At 46.5% G+C, this 22,192-nt stretch overlaps 1 protein-coding gene across 4 annotated transcripts in view; it reads right to left on the reverse strand.

Annotated features, from left to right (window-relative positions):
* 5-ht1 (serotonin receptor) overlaps positions 1-22,192 on the reverse strand; it is a 161,599-nt gene that overhangs the window by 18,986 nt on the left and 120,421 nt on the right. For all 4 annotated transcript variants that reach the window (XM_076429493.1, XM_076429489.1, XM_076429490.1 and 1 more), the window contains one exon: positions 17,697-17,830. In XM_076429493.1, the coding sequence (XP_076285608.1) occupies positions 17,697-17,830 (134 nt within the window). The remainder of the gene's footprint in view (positions 1-17,696; positions 17,831-22,192) is intronic.

Raw genomic sequence — 22,192 nt, forward strand, 5'->3', positions numbered from 1 at the left:
TAACATACATTTTTATCAGAATCTGTTCAGAATCTTCATCACGAGTCAGACGCATTGCAAGGCAAGGGGTTAAATAAGGAAAAATTTGTTCGCATCCTTCAACGATTATTTAATGTTTACCGAGTTAAATACAAACATGATCACTATCCTGAGATTTACGAGCGGAAGTGTACGTCTACACTGTAGCAAGACTCAAGGTCACCTTAATACCTTAGAAAATATATGGCTGAAATGCAGGAAGCCCTGCGCGACAATCGAAGGAGCCCGTCGATAGCCCTGCCCGACCGGGCGAACGATGCATCGCAAATAGAAACGTCCGAACTGATAGATAAAGCATCGGCGGGCCGGGCCAGGCTGAAGAATGAGTGAGAAGAGCCGCCGCGCCGCCGGTATCTATCCGTTGTCCGTGGCGTTGGCGAATAAATCCGGATCCCCCGGACTATTCATAAGATCGGCACGGTATTCAAGGTAGCTCGTGCTTACTCCGCGCGAAACGATGGGAAACGCGGAAAGGCGATAAGTCAGGTGTCCACTTTTTCACCAGTTCGCCCGCTATTCCCGGCCGAACGCGTCAGCATTAATAACACAGAATCGCAAACTCTGCCTCCGACAGGATCGTATCCTTTCACGGCCTCCCTCCCGCCCCTCGTTCAGAAAATATCAGGGAAGCTCCATTTTTGTTCGCTCGTCTACTCGGTCCTGCGTGCACGATCATTTATTCCCTGTGCCGCTCTCGGTCAATGTTTTTGTTCACTCTTGTTCGCTGTTCGGATAACAGCGAGGCGAGAATTCTCGCATGGTTCGTTTTGTGACTCGATTCATAACAGAGTTGGAAGAACATTAAGATGTTTTGCAGAGTTCAGAAACGGAGAGCAGATGAATTTTTAATTCGGGATCATTTTTAGGATGACATTGAACGTTTTGCGGTATTCAATTTTCATCAATTTTTCACTGAGGATCATTTTTAGAACGTTTTACAGTAACCAGAAAGAGGAGATCGATCAATTTTTCAGTCGGAATCATTGCTAGAAAGAGAGTGAACGTTTTACGGAATAAAAGCAGTCCTTTGAATCTATTAGCTTCCGCTAAACGCCACGCCACTTATTAGAATCGTCGATCAGAGTCGTAAACCTGCGGAAAAACGTCGAGCAGCAGAACTCTCGGATGTGTACCAAACGCCACGGCGCTATATTTAGTATCAATTCAGGGTTCATAAAGCTGGAGGACATGCGGGAATAAATGCATCCGGGATTATCGTCGCGTTCACGAGGATTTTACTAGCGGCCTTCGTGATCCGGCTGACGAGCTGGCGTAAAACCGTCGCGAGACGCAGTTAAACCAGCCCAGATCTTCGAGTCGTAAAATCGTCGAAGGAGTAGTGTCCTCTGGTCATCTGCAGGGTAGTAACGCGCCACGGTGAATCGATAACCTGTCCAACAGGCTATCTCCTGTTCCCGTGACACAGGATCATCTAGCGCGCGGACGTTGAAAACTGTGAACTTTCCACCCTCGTATTTCGCTTCCCGGACCCACAATTTATAGTTTATAGCGATCGGGATTTCGAACGTTTACCAGGTGAGTATTCCCGAGAAAAATTTCTCTGCTGGAGATAGTGTCTGGAAATTGAGTTACGGCGGGTGTACAAAGTATTCGTACACCTTTTAAAAACTAATAACTTTTTTGTAACTGTACCAAACGACCTGATTTTTTATAATCAATTAGAAGCATTGGTTTACGAAATGATATGCGAAGAAGATTTTCTAAAAATTATCATGGATGATTCAGGACGCTTAGCAGCAATCGCGACGAAAAGTTTTGTCTGCGCTGGAAAGTGCTTTTGCAAAATTGTACATGTCCGAGGCTGGAGATGGACGAGAAGTTAACGGAATGACGGATATTGCTGTGGATAAAAGCAAAAATACGGGTGAACGGGCGAGTTGCAGGGCAAGAAGAAGGAACGGGCGTGGACCGGCGACGGGGTCTGGTGCGTTCAATCGACGCCGGTATCGAAACGTGGCGTCCAGAGGGGTCTATTGTGAAAAGGGATAGCAGAAAGAAGATATCACGTTCTATAGGAATCTCTCCTGACTGCGGAGGACGCGTCGAGCCACGGAGAATTTGTCGAGGGCTTACAAAGAATGGAAAACTTATCCCTTGGAAACGATGGGCCGCCTTCCCGACCCCGGGCACCAGCAAAATTTTTACTCGAGATAGGTACGGAATTTCCAGCGCGACATTCCCGCCCGTGAAATTCACACGAAACAGATAGTAAGTTCGCCGGTTACCGCTAATTCCACTCGAAACTTCTGCCTGTTATCTTACCCGGAAATACTTTCCGGATTCTCGATACGTGTACCGAACAGTTCCTGCCGCGAGTACAACTTCTTGCGCAACGATTTCGAAACTAGTCCATTTTTTCGTCGCGAAATTATACCCGCAGAAATTCTGCAGCTTTGCGAAAATTGGTTCAATTCTATTTTCGCTTGGAGATACACTGCTGCGCACGAGAAAGAAGCACCTGGCCACATCTAATAGAAAAGCGTAAAAAATCGAATAAGAACACAGTCTGTTTTGAGAAAGGATTCCGCTGTTTAATTGAATAGTTCTGAGAATATATGGTATATGTATTAGCGCGGATTATCTAATACTTTAAATGTAATGAATCAATCATTGTACAATACAATTTCTACATAAAGATATTGTTTGTCAAAGATATTTCAAAGCTTTTCAATGCAGCACGGATCAACCACCGTGCTCCGAGAACTTCAACCGTGACCAGAGTTGGGCATTAATCGATTAAAAGTTTAATCAAGATTGATTGATTGATGTGTACGATTAAAAAAGTAATCATTGAAAAATCGGCGATTGATTCAATCGACTGATGAAGTTAATCGCCATACGGTCTATCCATAAATTGTAATAAGGAGGGAGATAGAGGCAGAGAGCGGAGATGGAGAATTGACAGAAATATATCTCAACGAAAACTCAGTTTACATTTTCTCAGTATTCATACAGTTTTGATTCCGTATTTCATTTCGAAGTTTAGCACTTAATCATTAATCAATTAACCGATTGACGATTAAGATTGAAAGGAACGTAATCGTTAATCGCAATGAACGACTGAACTAGGAGATTAATTGTTAATTGCGATTAACGATTGAAGTAGAAATTTATTCGTTAATCGTTCATTAAATGTTCTTGAACATACACATATACTTTTCTATTTTATATATATGTATAAATAGATAATACAATAAATAATAGATAATTATACTGGGTGCTTCTTTCCTTTGCACAGCAGTGCAAATTCCGGCTTCTATGAAATCATGAATGTGCAAGTTCAGGATATTAATAAACGCCGAAGCGAGAATTCCGTAGCTTCACGATTCCGTATTTATAGCGGCGGTGTTTGGAGATTTATGACCGACGGTGTACAGTGTATACAACTAATGGCGAGTTGTGTAGATGTCCTGCGATCAGGATTCTGTCATCCTTGTGGCCGGATCAAGAGGAAGATGCCACGGCTGTGGAGCAGTCTGTGGAAACACGGATCGCTCTGCGGAATATCGGGGTCCCAGGATTTCCGTCTCTGTTGCAATCAGTCTGAAACGTAGCCATCCTCCTCTGGAAACTGTACACCGAGCCCTTGCAAACCTGATCATCGCTATAGTTCGCCCTGAATTTCTCTAACCCGAGACTAAAACCTAAACATTTTAGTCGAGCGAAATCGCATATTATATGGCAATCTTGCGGCTTCCTTCCGCTAAACGTATTACTAAACATATTACGAAAGAAAATAAATTTCCATTCAATTCCAGATTGTTGCAATTCAGGTAGAAAATTTTTATTTTGCGTAAAGATCCGCTGTCTACAGATAAATCACTTTTACAAATAATGCAGAACTCGACGGAATCTGAAACATTTAAGTAAAGCGTCCGATACAATCGTTGAATTTAATGAAAGCGCGTCGGGCCATTTATTTAACGAAATTGTAAAAGGGTTGTCTCGGTGGCGGCGGGCGGAATGGAATGGCGGGGGGGGGGGCGGTGTCGTTTCCTTTGGCGTCTGCCGTCAAGAAAAGCAAACGATCCGCGGGGCGAGAGTGTGTGAAGAGCTTTCAAAGGATCCGAGGTTTATCCGTGAAGCCTGTTGGAAGCTTTCCACGGACGCAGTTGAAATTGAAAGGTCCTGTCGTCGCGGCGAAGGACTCGCCTCGACACAGTTGCCGCGGCGCGGCGCGACTCTGCGAATGAAACTTTTACGTGATTTCTTCGGTTCTCATCAGGGACGAACCTAAAGAGCAAGGCGCCTGCTCGATTAATATTAATACATCCGAGACGGTAGACGGGAGAACGGAGAACGTTCGCGAGGAAATTCGTCGTTGCCACTCCCGAGGGTTTCGAGGGAAACGTGTACGTGTATCTTTGAAGTTTCGAGAACGCGGGGAGAGCCGGACATTCGCTCGAGTGAATCGGTTTAACGAACGGCATCGAACTGTACATAACTCTGCTATTTGGCCTCGGTAAACAGCACGCGGGACGTTCACTATAAGCCGAACACCGAGTCGGAGTTCACGGAGACGGCGATCGTAATTTCGTCTCGGAGGACAGGCAAAGTCCTGATTGCTTCTTGACTTTTCTCCTGCTGGTCCGACAACGAAATCCTTCTCTAATCTGCTTTCGGGAAATAATATATTGTTAAGACGATCGTTGTACACGTGTTTCGAAACACACACCTGCGAAAACATCCTGATTGCTTCTTGACTTTTCTCCTACTGGTCCAGCAACAGCTTTCCAGAAATAATATATTGTTTAGCTTACGTGGACAACAATTGTTGAGCACGCGTTTCGATTCAGCGAGCCGTCCGTTTGGTAACGAATGCAACACGCTCGCGCGATTTAAACACAATTAAACTTCGCGGAGTAATTACTGTGGATTTCGCGCGTTTACAAGGCATTGTCTAATAATCCGTGGATCGTTCGGCGAAGTTTTTAACGAGGCTTTTATTTTATTCCGACTCTCTGGCCCGTGACGGTGCCACTCCGAACAGAGGAGGGAGGAGAGGAAAATTTCACGCGAATTAAAGTCGCGCGAGTGTTACTGTCTCTAACGATTTGTTTTGCGCGAACGTCTGCAGTTCAGTAATTAGCGGGGAGGAGATTTCTCCGGCTGAAATAATTCCATCTTATCCTTGGAACGACTGCGAACTCCCGCCCCCTAAATTGCTAAGCGTATTAACAGAACATTCGAAATAATTTATCCGGCTCGAGTTTCATAAAGCAATCGCCGCGTGACGCGGCAAGAAATCGCCTCGCACCCTCTCGGATACTTTTTCCGCCTGGCCCCGATTCGTGCCGCGGTAGAACGGCAGGCAACGCGAGAGCTACGTTCGCCTACAGATAAAGCTCGTTTCGCGAATTTTCTGCGAGTAAAACGACGCTCCGCGGCTCAGTCACGTATCGATAATTTGCGCGACTCGCGATCCCCGGTAATGACGTCGCGACGCCGAATCGATAGACAGCCTCGCAATATCCCCGCGATAATTCTCGATCCTTGAACCACCGAATCCCTCGATCCCCGAGAAAAATCCAGGCGAATTTCCCCGGGAAATATACGGCTCAGTATGCAACTGCTGCTTCTTTGCAGCTTGCAAGTTTCATGCGATTTTATGCGACTCGTTTTTGAGGAAGTTCTCCGAGTCAATTTAACCATGTATCTCCATTGTCATTTAAGGATGTTCTGGAGGTACAATGGGAGACAAAAGTACAAGAAATTCGAAATCCATCAATATATTGGCAATGAATGCCATTCATGAGTATATTTTGCATACTTTTGTATACTTTTTTTTACGAGACTGCATGTTAAAAAACAAAAGACTTATAAAAGCCCTACAATTAGCAGATTATGGCGCCCCGCAGTCATCTTTCCCGCGGCCGATTCCCGAAAGGAATTTTTCCAGATGTTTTCTTAATAATTCTCCATCGAGGTATGAAAACACGAATCTCCCGCGCGCAGAAGCATTGTCGACGGCACAATGTGTGCGCTGGCACGCCCACCTCAATCCTTTCGGCAAACAGGTGGAATCTAGAGAAGAAGAGAACAGTATCCTCGAATTTTTACGTAAAACTGTACAAGTTTGTGGGACTGTAATTTTCACACCTTTTAAAGGACGATAGTGACGTAACGAGGTCGAAGTAGATACAAAAGAGGGATCAACAACGAACTGTCTCTCATACCGAGCCAACTAATCCGCGCTGTTACTCGAAACTTTTACAAACACGCCCCTCCGCTGGCCTCCGAACGTTTTCTCAATTACTTAGACTTTCGGGCGGAGGGGGATTAAGTTGAATGTTAATTAGCCGAACTCAATTTTCTGGACGAGCTTGACCCGGAAAATTCTATCGGGACACCGGGGGCTAATATAATCGGACGGAATACTTTTTCGGAAGTTTAATTGATTCTTCTAAGCCGTGGAACGCTTGTGATCGAACCGCAGCTCGTTTTTGGTGTAGCAGAGTTTTCGAAATCACGGTACAGCGAGAACACCGGAATGAAATTCAGTCTGAGCTCCCGGAAATTGCGTCGGAACTGTTTCTTGCGAGAATAAAGTTACGTACGATAAAAGAGCGTCGCCTGATGAGACGCAGCGTTAAGTAAAACACTGTGTTACAGTGTTGCACGTCGTGTAATTACCAGCTAGGACAATTATCAGGAACAAAAGGAAGGTCCAGGATAACTAATAAGAGTAAAGCAAACGAGAGGTTAGTACGGACGTAAAAGCGAGGATAACGTCGGGGAAAAAAGACGCGTAGAAAGGAAGAAAAACAGAGGGAATAAGAGGAAAGCGTAGAGGTAAAAGCCGCAAGGATGAAAGGCTCCGGGCGGCTCTCTTATTTTTGAATAATAGAAAACTTAGGGGGCGAGCTTCTTCGCGTTAGTCTCGTGTTAAGCAGATGGTAATGCGTCCCGTCGACGAAAACCTCCGATGCTTCCTTTGAAAGAGGGGGCGGTCGGTATCATCGAAAAGCTTGCGTTCGAAGGGAGGAAAAGTTGTTGCTGGCGGTGATAGCGATGAGACGGGCTCCGGGTCGTTTGATTCGACGCGTTAACTTTTCCTCCGAAGAGATGAGTTATCGCTGAAGAGGGGCGCGCGCGGCAGGGAAAGAATGGAAGAGAGGAAAAAAGATGAGGGGAACAAATAAGGAGAGCGAGGAGCGCCGGGGGAGATGATGCTCAAAGTAAATGCACTTATTTGCGAGGAGAGCGTCGCTCGCGATATTACCAGCGGTTTTTAGCGTGTCCCGGGGATATAGTATCCGCGGCCGAGGCAAAGGCACGAAGTCCTTGAAGAAACCACCCCCGCGGCCGCCTTGGTATTCCAACGAAGTCGGGCTTATTTATTGCGACACGCTCGGTCCCCGCGATTTTCCTCCGCTTTCGCATACCGTTTCCTTTCCCATTTCGCCACGCTCGATTCTCCAGTCTGTACGTGTGTGTTAGCTCGTTGTTCAACTATATGTACGATCGCTGTATGTCTGTGTACGAGATGATCCGTGATGGCCGCTGTATCCTGGCCACGGCTCCCTCTATCTCGAAGGATATTAATACACTGATTGGTATTGCCGGGCTTCTTTTTCTCCGGCGAACGACCGCCGGGCCGAGAGAGAGATGATGGAAACTCGGATTAAGTTTATCTCGAGGCCTTCGACGACCGGCAGCTGCGAGAGAACCCCCGGCTGAATGCTCGAAATGACTTCCCTCGAACCCGGTATAGAAGTTCTTGTCTTGGTTACAAATGGTCCTGATGAAAATGGCTCGGCCCGAGAACTGAATCTGATGGAGGGACGATCGTGATGGGACTGGAATCGGAAGCTCATCGGCCCTCGAAAGTAGGCGACCGTGTTAAAATATTATTCCGCTGCGCGGGATCGTTCCGATATTTATGATCGAACGACCGGGGGGGAAGGACGATCCGATCGAACTTTCCGACGGAGAGAACGGGAGAGGAGATTATTGGCTTTACCCGGGTCGCTCGCTATTAAAATATCGGTCTAATATCTGGATTTAATCGGCCGACAAAACAGACGGAATCAATTTCGTCTGGGAAAATTCGGTATTTCACGATTTTTCCGGCGGAAACTTCCTGCGCTGCTGATTTCCAGATCAATTTAATCTGCCCGTAGCAAAATTAAATTGTTTCGGCGTTCATCTTCGAGTCTGATGAATCGGAATCTGTCCCTGATGCTCGCGTCGGCGAAGCGACATCGCAGAACGGCAAATAAAAATCTTGGAACGTTGTTCTTTGTCCGCTGCACACTTTCAGCGACGAAACAAAAGGTCCGAGCAGACAATAAAATTGTTTCGCTGTTATCCAGCGCTCGGTTCGGCAAAACTGGAGGCTGGCGATTTCGAAGTTTCGTGCCGGATTCGTTTGTGCTTCGTCGGCGCGGAAATGGTTGAAAGCGCGGCATAAAAACGATTAGAAGACTCGATGGAGAAGGAGGTCTAGCTAGAACATAAACAGCGTGGCGAATCGATACAACAAATTGTGCACGACGCAGAGGAATCCGAGACAAAGAGCCTGGGAATCAGCGGTGTACGGCTCGGCGACTGAGGGAAACGTGATCGGAACCGGAGCGGATCTTTAATGAAGCCAGTCATGATATCGGCAAGAATTGCGAGGGTAGAATAAAAGCCGAGTAGGAGAGACGGAGAAAGGGACAGCGGTGGGGAGGGACAAAATGCACAGGCAGCCAAGCAACGGAAAGTATTCAAGAACGGAGAAGAAAGGAGTCGAAAAGCGTGAGGAAGATAAAGTGCGCGGCGAGGAGAGAATAAAATTCTCCGTGAACCGAGGGAAGAAACAGAGAGAGCAAAAAGAAAGTAGAAAGGAGGAAGGAGGAGCGACGGTCAGGATAACCGCAGGAAAATAAGATAAAAGAAGCGCGAGGGAAATGGGAAGGAAGCGAAATGAATTTGTTTAAGAAAAAGAAGAATCTGCCGGAGAAAGGATTCTAAAAGGAAAGGAGAGAAAGAGCCTCGGCTAAACGATAACGTACCACTATATAATTTTTCTAAAAGGGCACAACGGTTTACAGCCGAGGGCCGCGACGTCGTAACTAGACTGCGAATTTTATGCGGTCACGCCGGAACTGTGGGAACCCAGCCGAATAAAACCACCGAATCCGGCGAATATTTTTCGGCCGCCGACGAAACGTTCGAGCGGACCGAAGGAATTTTTGCTTCTTGGTTCCGCGAGCTCGGCGACGCTAAAACCTGTATGCAAATAGGGATTTTTGCGCGGCGATCTCCGAGAGATGGAAGTCGGAAGGGGAACAAAAGTTGCGCGTTTAAAACGGGAGATTCATTCGAAAAGGTTCGACGGAATGAATTCACGGAGATAAGAGGGAGGACGACAGGAAAGCGGGGCGTAGCGCTTTCGAACGCGGAACGCGTCAGCATCGAAAAGCTGCCGATCGAATTCGATAAGCTGGTTTGCAGAAACAAAATATCCGGCGGCAAACATTAGGAGAGCGGTGGAAGAGACAAGGGAAAACACCATCGGTGTTGGCCGGCGGATTAAAAAAGAGAGGACGAGAGTTACAATGTGTACCGTGCATCTTGTTTCTGATGGCTTTTGATATATCGCGGCAACAGGATCGGCAAGATACGCTTCCAATCAACTCTTCCACCGTGGAATCAATCATCGGCATCGACAGCAGCCGCGTTGTTTAAATATCGAACTCGAATGATAAACCGTGAAAGTCTCCCTCGGTTTCACCTCCCTCGCTGAACTGTGCGCGGGTCTGTTTGTTTTTTAAACACCGTGCGATCCGACGGTGAATAGCGCCGCGAAATCGCTCGGAACAGTTTTCCATCCCTTTCGAAACTGACCCTGTCCCTTTCAAACGGGCCGACACCAGCGACACCGAATAAAGAGATTCTCTGATCTTCGATCATGAAACGGCAGAAGGACGAAACACAAGCCGCTCGATGAATCCCGAATAACTCCACCGACCATGCAGCTCTCGCTCTCTCTCTCTCTCTTTCTCTCTTTCTTTTTCTCGTTTGCTCTCGCTCTCTACCTCTCTCATCGATCACCTTACGCTCTATAAATCTCAAGGGAAATTTACAGTGTTTTAGCCGGCCGTTATCTGCGCGAGACTCTCGCAATAGATACCGCTGGAAAATACGAGCGACACCAGCTTCCCAAAACTTTTAATCTGAATCTGAAAGTTCCGAACCCGTACCAAGACTTTCCAGCAAACTGTTTATCCCACAATTTTCCATTTTACTTCGCAGCTTTTCCATTCGGGATTCCTCGCGCTGGATCTTCCGAATTATATAGTACATTGTCAGGTTCATCATAATTTATAGCCGAAATTCGAATATGCTCCTGTTGAAATATTTTCATTTACGAGGGCTTAAATTAAGGCAAGAGCATCGTGCTTTATGATAGAATCACTTAAATTTTTCTTACGCTTCGAGACCACGTTGAAAAGTCAATAATAGATAGTTGGCTCTCGGATAGCTCAGAGGAAAACGTATGAATTTTAAGGGGCTGCTTCGAATCGATTTTACAATGTATTCCTGCAGGAATTTCCAAACGTTTGAGGGTTTAAATCGAAGGTGGAAGATCGTATCTTTGTGATAGCTGCCCTTTGGCTCGAAGGGAAGGTACTTAGAAAAACGATGAAACTGCAAACTCGAAGAAAAACCACTCGATTTAAAGGGGACATTTCCCGTCAATTTTAGAACGTGTTCCCGTGTAGATATTTGAAAATTAAAAATCGAATATTCGTATTCGACGAGACAGGATCATGTAGAATTCTATGAAAATTCGAGATCGCACCGAAAAATCCACTTCTTTTCAAAAATATGATTTTCCCGATCCGTGACACATGCAAGCTCGCGTCCCTCCGTCTTCGCTGCCGTGTGTCATCCATTCAGCCAAAAAATCCGGGATTATCCGGGACGAATGACAATGTACGTTTCGAGTCAGCGATCCGGCGGTCCGTAACAATTTTCAAAACCGTCTCTTCCGTTCTCCGGGCGACGCGACGTGTTGCAACATTCCCCAAAAGGCGTGACGCGCGGTAGATTTAAACCGTGTACTCTAAGTGGAGTAACAATAAAACGGGCGAGGTTTCGAGATATGGGGAGCGACGCGCTAGGAATTCGTTGTTCGCGAATTCCTGGTCGCGAACGACACGGCTCTCGCATTGTTGCAGGGAAAAACGAGCGGGCAACCGCCGGATGGCGGCTAGCCGCGTGACCAACGGAGCTTTCCAATTACATTACCGTCGAGCGAAGCTTGAACAACTCCGCGACGAACCTACGCTCGCTGACTATCCACCGAAGAGCAGCGAGGAAACGGCTAGGAGGGGAAGAAACGGTGCCTTTCCACGCCATGTGTTTTAAACGCGACGCGGAACGGGGAATTGAAGCTGCACCCTCGACGATACCGCTCCTCCTACTCCGGAAGAGAGGTGTAGCTGAAGCTGGTCACCAGGTGGAAAGGTTTGATATCATTTCTTACGCGATTGCCTTGGGAAAGTTCGCCCAAACAGCCCTTACTTCGAAACACACTGAATATAAACCTCTCGAATCGTATTAAAACATCTAACAAATTTTACTGACTCGGTAAGTTAATAATTCCTATTCAGTTCTTCAGTGCCATTAACTGATACATGTTGTGCCAATAACTGTACCAAATGTGCCAATGATTGTACTATTTGTCTTACGATTGTTATTCAATGAATATATTTTATAATAAAAGATTTATAACTCTAAAAACTGTTTGATTTTGTAGAAAAATGTCGCCGGCAGTGCTAAATCACTGTGATTTCATCCAATCGATGTGTCAATAAAAGATGACTTGAAAGGCCGAATGATTTAAACAATCCTAACTATAATACCGCGATAAATCTGTGTTTCTCCAGCACGTTGCTCGACTTTCCCAGGACCAGACAGATGGTGGTAATTGTTCTCGAGGCCGGTGAGGTATGGTCGGCGCGATTTCGGAGGTGGTTTCTCTGGTAAACGGTGCACGGCATCGTGAAGGCAGCCAGGCGTGGCGAGATGTGACAGTGGTTAAGGCAACGGAGACAAATGATTAAAGAAACGAAGACTGAACGCGAAACTTTAAGACGGCAGCTAGCCGAGAAACCCTCCACTTTGTTCTAATTACGAGATCCTACGGAACTGGAAATTGTTCGGCGGTGTTCCCCGGGCCCTGAATAAGGAACGCGCGGTTTCACTTTTCGACTAACTTTGCCAGCCGACTGTCAAAGCTCCCGAAAAGGCCATAAAGGGCATATTCTGCAAATTCTGAGCCGTGTTGTACGACGCGAATAAAAATGATGCACGGGGATCTTTTCGGACGGTCGAGGGTGCTTCGGATCGTCGTTTAACGTGCAATTAAGGAAACTGCTGAGGAGTTTTCCTCCCGAGAAGTAAGCTTTAGAAACTGCGAGGGTCTTCAAGTGAGACTTCAATTTGCCGGTGGAAACGAAATTTCCCATTAGAAAACGGAGGGCTCGCTCGCGAGAGATCGTTAACTCGCGTGTCTGACCATCGCCGACCGTTTCCTCTCGTACGCCGAGTCGTAAACCCTGTCAACGTTCATACGCCGCTCCCCCGTATGGCAGTCTCGTCATAAATTGCCGGGAGACAGCTCGAACTTTTGTCAGGGAGCAATTTCGACTTCAAGTAGTATCTGCTAACTATGGCCAGACACGGTATTAATAAAGTACAGACATCTTCGAACTCGAACTAAGTTTTTCACGTGGATTTCATGGTCGCTTTCATCTTGATTCTCATTCCGATGGTAAGTTTAATCGCCGGGAGATTGGTCAATATCCTCGATTCATGGAAGTCATTAACCATCTCGAGGACAATAAAGTTTTCGACGTTCCGCGTTGAATTGAAACGGGTTTCCGGGAATTGGACGGATGGCGGAGACATTCGGCGCCGTAAACTCCGGTGTTCTAGAACGGTGCACTCGTTCCCGGTTGAACGCCGCGAGGAGCGCCGTGAATTTCGTCGGCCGTCGATGAGGCTCGAAGGCGTCTTAACTACGGGCGCGGCAGTAACAGTCGAGAAGTCGCGTGTAAATCATCCGAGTATACTGCCGGGAAGCTATAACGCCCGAGGCAATAACGCAACGAGCTTCTTTGCCTAATGAGAAGCCGCTTGTTGCTCCACCGCCGGTAAACCGTCCGTGGATCCGTCAGGACTATAACGGAATGAGAGATTGCCCGAAGATTGAGATCGAGTGGCTTCACTCCGGCGGATTACACGCCTCGGAATTCCTCCGATATGTCTTCCGGCGGCGAACGATAAATAGGGACGCGGTCTCGCCCGTCGAACTTTGCATCCGTCACGCGCCGTCGACGTGAAATAAATTTTCGAGCGATCGGGCCTCGATCATTCCCCGCTGACGTGATCCCGGCACAATGATAGCGAAAATGCTCCTAACTGGCGGACACGACGCCTGATGCATATTATTCATGCACTTACTTATTTATTACCACGTTTTTATTAGCTCGCTTTCTGGTCTGTTTGTTTGTCTGTTCGGTACAAATTTTAACCTTAAATTTAAATTCATGTTAGAAAGTACTAAAACATTAACATCAAGATTATCGCATTGTTCGTATTTATTTAGCAACATTAAAGGAACACATTCCGAAAGAGACTTTTGTTACAATCTCATACAATTCGCATTCGCATATTATGCGATCAAGAGTTTCGCAGCCCTGATAGCATTTACACTGGCCCTCGGCGATAATACTTAGCCGCGCTAGTGAAGCAGCTGTAGTAACGTCCTAGTAGCGTATCCTGGAGGGGTGCTGTCGGAGGAGGCGTGTTAAAAAAGAACAGGACGCCCGATGAAATATTAAATCCGTGAAAAAGTAATGAGTCCGTAACAAGCTCTCTCGCGTGCACGTGAAAAATATTCAGATACCGGGCGTTGTCGGAGCCGCCTTGCCGAATATTCAACGAAACCGCCTAAAGTTGTTATTCAACCAGCCCTCTCGCCCCCTGCATCATCCCCTGAAATTCTTCTCGCATTCCTGCGCACAGGCCCCCGCTTATATCCTCGACTATTTGCCTGTCTGTTTTTAGTAAACGTAATGAAACCACAATGTAAAGCTGGCAGCGGGGGCTGCACGCGTTCTCACGCACACAGAGACCGTTGTGGGAGCGAGGCACACCGACACACCGACGCGACACGGATCCCTCTTTCTCTCGGAGGGACGGAGACAGAGAGAGGGAGAGAGAGAGAGCCTTCAAATAGGGATGCCCCCGGGCTCGGCGAAGTTTCGACAATAAAAACAAAACAGAAGGCCCCGTCGTTCCTATGCGCCGGTGAATTCATTGGAATCAGAGCGAGGTATTATTCTATTCTCCTGGGAATATACTGGCAACAGCGGAGCGACGGGATTATAATCCTCGATTTACGTCAGAGATTTTTCGAGGACTGGGCATATATTTTTCCGACGCCCAACACGGCCTCTCCGTCAGCCTCCGCCGCGCAGACACGCCGGTTTTTGATATTCGCCTCGCGCCAGCTGCGAAATACCCCGAATAATGATACACGCGCGTTCATTTCTACCCGTTGAATCGCGTCGCGGATGCGTGCCCGCCTTCCCTTCCATTCCTCGAAACAGAGAATCTCGAGTAAAATAGATTTCCCATCCACCACGTACGCAATTTAAAAGTAGAACGTATTTTATTCGCGATTCTACCATCGATACGCTGCATGTCGATTTAATCAACTGGGAGCTGGTCAATCCGTAAATGGAAATCAATTTTGCCTGGGCGGTGTTAGGAGCATAACGAGGTAATGGAGGATTACCTAAATCTTCAAACAGCTATCGTCAACGCACGTGAAATAGTTAGCAGTTTAATGTTGCACGATCCAGCTAACCGGAATAGTCTGCCCCCAAGGGTTAAATTCGATTAATACTTAATTTATTCGTGCTCGCCACTTGGAAACGCTGAACGGAGTCTCCGACAACAACACGAACCGTCCGGAACACCGTAAAACTTCCCGACGAAATAACATTCGGACTGTGCGTCTACTAGAAGTTCAATTTACAAAAATTGATCTCGAGAAATTGCCCAGCGTAAGAAACGTAATATTCGATGGAGGATCGAGGGACGATAACGGCGGGGGTAGGTTTTCATGTTTGTAATATCGGGTCGCCGGAAGATTGAAGCAATCCCGTTGATCACTTTACCGAATTCGATCAAACCGTTCGCTGTGTAACAGCCCGCAAGTTGTACTTCGCGAGGACTTACAGGGAACTTTGTCTTCCTAACAACCTGCCGTGGTTGTCACGCGAGCTTTCAGCAACGAAAGAGGAGCGAAATATTCGTCAGCGAGCGAGACCCGATGCGACGCGGCGCGACGGCGGGGGGGATTGTTCAAGTTGCCTGTTAATCGTCTTACCAACTTCCGAACGGTAATTAATTCCCAAAGAACAACGTTGTAACGAGCTTCTTACGTAGCGAGGGTCCGTTTAATTATACATCATCGCTCCGGGGACCCGGGGCTATCCGTGTCTCCGAAGATTTCGAGGATCCCTCGGAATACATTAAAGCGAAACAAACCGTCCTCGCGCCAGGCGGCTGAGTGCAATTGAATCTTAATGCTGATGAAAACAGTGTCGAGGGACTCCGCGATCGTGCCTGCCAATTTCCAGTCCCTTATTAATCCAATTCCTTTAATCAATCCCTCCCGGAAAAATGAATCGTGGATTGACAGCGAAAGTTTCTCCTAGCAAGCTCTCCCGAGAAAGTCGAATGGAGAAACTTTCGCGAGTAGAAAGGGCCAGACATGTACAGGGTGCGCCATCTTTTATGTCGGTATTTAAAGATTGAATAACTTTAACATTTATCAACCGATTGACTTGAGTAAACATGTTTTTGAAACGTCAATTCAGTACAATTTCAACCGTGAATTGCAAACAACGCGCCGAAATAGTGACGCTGTACATTGAAAATAGTCGTTCAGTTGTGTTAACTCAACGTGCATATCGTCGGAAATATCGTGGCCAAAAAGCACCGTCTGACAACACTATTCGTCGTTTGGTGTCGACTTTTGTTGAGCACGGGACAGTGGGAGATCGTCGACATGCCGTTCATCAATGCCCAAGACATTGCAAATCAAGCAATGCAGTTTCTGCAACGAAAATTCCCTGGACGTGTGGTGTCAAAAAATGATGACATTGACTGGCCACCCAGATCTCCAGATTTGACCCCTCCGGACTTCTTTTTGTGGGATTATTTGAAAAGCAAAGTGTACGCCAGCAAGCCTCAGACCATTGACGAGCTCAAGGCAAATATTCGTGCCACAATCATCGCTATACCGCCCGAGATGCTCGAAAAAGTGATGGAAAACGCAGCAGAAACGGCACATTTTGCTTTGGTCAATAAAGGCGGTCACTTGATTGTGATGTTGCATTCAAAAACTAGTCCAAATAAATTGTAAAGGACCAAATTAAATAAAAATACCTCATATATGGAAATCGGTTGTTTTTTTTTAAAGTTATTCAATATTCACACACCGACATAAAAGATGCCGCACCCTGTATAAAATCCAACCGCAGGAACTGATGAACGTCGTGCTTGTACGATAAATATTTTCGTAATTCTTGCGGCTATTTGTTCAGCGTTTTGCCGCGAGGTAAACAAAGATTTTTTCGTAGCAACAGGTGATTGAGAACGGTATCGATCATTCCGGGATCACGTTCGTGAAACAGGAACGTGTGAAACTAGCGTTTCCGTAGCTCGGCAAACTTTTCAACGGTTGAGTCGCGAGAGATTTAAATCGAAACCGGGAAATCCTCGAATCGAGAGGGATCGTTCGATAGTCGGCTTTAAGCGGGTACGTTTCGTTTGAGCTGAGCGATTGGGAGAGCCCTGTAACTGACCGGCATGTTGGTCAGCATTAATGAACATAACGTTTATATAAACAGAGGGACCCGTCCCCTGTCCCTCTGTGTGGGCTCAATCGAATCCACAGAGCAAACCTAGGTCACCAGATACATCAGCCTAATTGTGTATTGCGTTTTAGACTTCTCAGAAACATCTGTCACCGACTTAATTAAAATCTGCCAATTGCTGACGCAGCTCGCGTATGATTACTCGATCTATTTACACGAGATAATTGGCACAGTTTGCACGTTGATTTGATGCCGGTAGCATGCTAGCAACATTACTAAATTACAAATGTCTGCTGAAATTATGGTGTAGTAATTTCAGTACTTATCGCGTATTTTTTAGCCCTTAGCCTACACTCGTGTCAATTTGTCACAGGTTTCCAGAAATACGTTAGATTGTTCTGTTATTTGTAGCTAAAACTTCATGACTTTTATAGTCTTTAATAAAACATTGAAAAATAACTGATTAACTTGTTATTTCTTTTACCACGGTAAATGAGGGCTAAATAGCAAAATATGAGATCTGAAATAGCGCATCACGGGGTCATTTCAGTTTTTTCATCGTCTTTACTGCTACTTTCATTTTAATTCCCGTTTTAAACGACGTTCCGCCGCGGGCAATATTTTCCAGCGTCGCAAATGTCATTTTTTACCACCCGGTCCTTTTGTTATCCGAAGGAGGGTAGATTCAAAATAGATTACACGCGCATAACGGTGGTCGCCTAATAAACCCGTCAGTCGACGTACCTCATAAACGGCTCCGAAGGGCATGACGAGGCAGGCAACCATCAGATCGGCGACGGCCAAGCTGACGATCAAATAATTCGCCACCGACTGCAGATTCCGCTCGAGCAGGATCGCCGCTATCACGAACAGGTTCCCTGGAACAGAAATTTATTTAGGATCACCGGCCGTCTAAAGACACAATGCCGGGCATGATCGATCACATTTAACCCTCGTGCCCTTAGCGAACTTCATTTTCAAAGGGACAACCCGACTCATCCCTTTGCATCGTCCATCTTGCGAAAGTCACCGCACGAAAATTCGCTCGATCATTCATTAACTCGCCGACAAAAATTATTTACACTGCGATATACAAACAGAGGAATTTTCAACGTTGCTGCAAATTATTAACACTGAAAATTGTTTTTAGAGAATTAGCAAGAAAAAAATATTTTCCACGGAAAGTCACCGGGCGCATTTCCCGGTGAAAAATGCGCCAAAAGCGAACCTGGTTCACAACCGGAAAAAATACTCGACCGACATCTCGACGGCGGGAAAAAATGTGATGCCGTAAATTCCGCGCGAACACGGCCGATACAGGCATTTAAACGAATGTTGCGCAACTGTTTTTTAGATACAGCGATATGTAGCGCGCGGATTAAAACGTTTCTCTAATTTGTTTCTGTTCGGGCGGAGGGAGTAGCACGGGAGTAGCCATTACACAGGCACAATATGAGTGTTAATATCCGTCACCGCGGCGCCGTGGACATTTTACCTCCATTTAAAAGCTAACAACCATTAACAAAACAGTCCATTAAGCCATTAACGCTCGCGCGTCCTATTCCGCGCGACATTTTCATTTCGTTAATTCGCTGTCATCGCGGCGGTGTTCGGCGGCCGCGCCGCTGAAAAATTCAAATGAAAACGTCACGGAGAATGGGCCTGTCCGGACGTTAATGGCCTCGGCGGACCGTGCAGAATGATTCGACGTGCGTGCGCGATGTCGATCGATATATCGGTGTCGCGATCGTGTTCGACTTGAACGTTTCGCGGCCGAATTTGTCGTGGACCGTTTCGCTCTTGGTGCGCCGCGTTAATCAGAAATCCAGTTAGTTAAGCGCGGTCCTCGAAATCCGCGTAAATAATTCATAAGCTGATTAGGGAGGATTCCCGGAAGCGGACACAACCGGCCCGCTCTACTTTCGCGAGATACCGCGTGTCGCTCGCTCGAATTAACAATTCCTCAAGCCCCTGCTCCCTCCCCCCGGGGTACTTGTCGAACTTCGGAATTTTTAAACGATCAAACTGGCGAGAACCTAATTCCCGCTCAAGTTCAACGAAGTTCGGCCATTCTTCGAACCCGCCTCGGACCGCCGCGAGATTTTCACCGGCGGAACTTGCATTTATTCTTCACGAGCCACGTGCCGCGCGCGAAAGTAGTTCCGAGGATTCTCGTCCTCCCGGGAACTCGTCCGATTAATTTTGGAGACCGGTTTAGAGCGAGTATATCGCGACTTTGTTAATCAATTAAACAGCCCCGGCGACGACGGTTCAAACGAATATACGTGTTGACAGAGAGTTGTTCGGTGAAATTTTAAAGAATCGAGAGTGCTCCGAGCTTGAGAGGAGATCTTTGCTCCCCTGTGAATTTCTGTTCCCTCATTTTATAGCGACGAGATTAAACGGAAATTTCACGTTCCGGTTACTCGGGCGCGTTGAAATTCCAGTTGCAGAAAAATTCGAGTTAATGAATAATTGCGGAATCGAAAATGCTTTGGTGGCATAGAGCCTTCTATCTGGTCTCGAAATTAATTCCCTCGCATTATTCTACAGAAAGACGGTGAGTAAATAGAGATTTTCCGGTTGGAATTGAGATCGTATAAAAATGCAAGACCGAAAATGCTTGGAACGGATAAACTCGCCAGTCTACTTTCTTGATTAATTTTTTTCCAACGCTTTAACCTCTGAAAGCATGAATGAAAGGTTTTACTTTTCAGTTGAAATTGAAATCGCATAAAAATTCTTATTACAAAGGCACAAAGCATTGAAAGCGGGATGGATAAAATCGCCGGCGAAATCGTTCGACGAATTTTTGTTTTCGTATGTGATTTTATAGGAACGAGGATAATCGGGGGGGATTTTATTTTTCCCGGTCATAAATCAGCTCGTGCATAAAGTAATAATCCTATTCCGCAGCTTGCTACGTGATTGATCCGGAATACGATATATTGGCGGTATTGGAACAGCGATGCATAGTCGCCTATGACGTAGGTTTATCAAATACGGTCCGCGTTCCACAGCAAAGATACCGCACGATTTCGTTCGTCAAACGAGAGACACTCGGGCCAGGTGCGGTACACTTTACGCCGAAACCACTGCTAATTAGTCTTCGACAGTTACGTTGCTTTGACGGCTTTGTAAACGTTTTGACGACCGTGTAATCAGCTTATTTGGACGCGACGGAGCTCCTCCACACTTAATCGTGATGAACGATTCTGCTGACTCGTCCGCTTTGTCGTCGAACAACTCCGGGACCGTCCGTACAATCATTCTTCCTCGGCTCGAGCATCCAGTTAATTAACTAGGACGGTTTAACTCGCCAGCCACGACCCAGATCGATTCTCATTGATTTGTCACATTCACAGTTGGGCGTTAATCGATTAAAATTTCAATCATGATTGTTCGATTAATGTGTACGAATAAAAAAAGATATAATTGAAAAATCGACGATTGGATCAATCGATTGATGAAGTTAATCGTGAATCGTTGATTAAAAGAAGAAATCATCGAAAAATCGACGATTGACGATTGAAGTAGAAAATTCGTCAATTGTTCATTAAATTGTTGTCCAACTCTGGTTACGTTTACTAGTTCGCCAATTAATATCTTGGAACTCTCCTAAATACAATAATTTACAACCCTAATTTTACATTGCATGTTTCAAAAAATTACACCGGAGCATATTTTCATAACACTCCCCTCGAAACATAATTCCCGGTCATGCAATTAAAACAGGGAATTATTCCGTTCCACGGATACCCGCAGTCCTCCGATTAAACGCAGGCTCGCCGACCAGAAGAAAAATATTTGGTCGCATCGCCGAAAAAATAACAAAATACGCACTGCCACTAGGAACAAATGCGAACGACGTCTATTCATTTATAATTCGTTGTTGCCGCCGCGCCACTACGTCCGGCGCAATTCACGTCGAATTAGTTTTGCGTTTCGTCGGTGCGCGGAGCCAGACAGCTGGGTTGATCGAAAAATCGGCCAGCTCGCACGCGTGCGGCCGGCTAAACGGGCATTTTTCCCGGTTCGGTGACAAAAATTAATTCACTACAGCGCGACCCGGTGTCAATTGTCATCGGACGTGAAAACGCGCGAGCGGCCGCGCGCGGCGTGCCCCGGCCTCAGCAATTAACGTTTCGAGCGCAGAACAAACAAACGGGGACGTTTATTCCCGATGAAATGCAATCAAATATTTCCATCGTGAATCCAGAATTCGTATGAGAGACGTCGGGGTCAGTTTATCCTATCGAAGGCTCCGCCTCTCTCGCTCCCTGATCAACTACGAATTTCAATTGGAAATTTATTATGGCCCCGGTGAACACGCGCCCCGGTTAACAGCACTTAAGTGCTATGCGTCCCCCGCAACCCCCCCCCCCACCGTTCGCTCACCACCGATCATCTGTTGGTCTCTTCGTTTTTAATTTTAACGACGTACGATGCATCGTCACGTCGTCGCGCGACGGTTTAAACCGCTTTCCGGACGGTTTAAATCAATGCTGAAATTAACGGGGCTGCGTAACAAGCGTCACGCTCACGGCGAACGGTTTTCTGCTCCATTTAAATCGCGGATTTAACGACGCGGCTGCAGCTTCCGGAGCCCCCGGGACCGAATAATATTTATACGGCCGACGCCCCGTTCGTTTCAATTCGTGTTTACGATCGGCACCCTCGTTTTTCCCGTCGGACGCGCTCCTACGCGACCGGCCAGGTCCGACGCGGCTTAAGGATTCTCCATAGCGTAACAGGTTGGCAAACTAGAAGCTGCTCGATAAAAAATTTCTCACATTATTTTTTACAGTCTGAGAAATGTGTCTTCAAAGTACTCGCAACTTTGAATTATCAGAACTCCGGCTGAAATGATCGTATCTTATTATCTTTCCGAAGTCGTTCGAAAGCTCGGAATCTCTACTTTCGAATGCCTTTCAGAACATTCGGGTGCGTTGCTTCTCGGCGAAGTTGTGGCCATTATCGCGCACTTCCAGCGAATATTCGTTAGGAAAAAGTGTGCGCCGGAAGTCGGGCTCGAAATGAATTCGCGCGTTTCCGACCCCCACCCCGCAGTGCCATCTGCGCGGCAATTATTGCTTCCGGCTCGCAACAACGTCCCTGGGATATTTTCCTGCATGAATAATTCATTCACCTGCGGGCTACCCGGTATCGGGAGACCGGAATTATTTCAGGGTGTTTATTAAATCGCTGCGCGCTTGCAAAATAATCCTCTCAGCTGCCGG

Source organism: Lasioglossum baleicum, chromosome 8 (assembly GCF_051020765.1).
Source record: "Lasioglossum baleicum chromosome 8, iyLasBale1, whole genome shotgun sequence".
NCBI lineage: Eukaryota > Metazoa > Arthropoda > Insecta > Hymenoptera > Halictidae > Lasioglossum > Lasioglossum baleicum.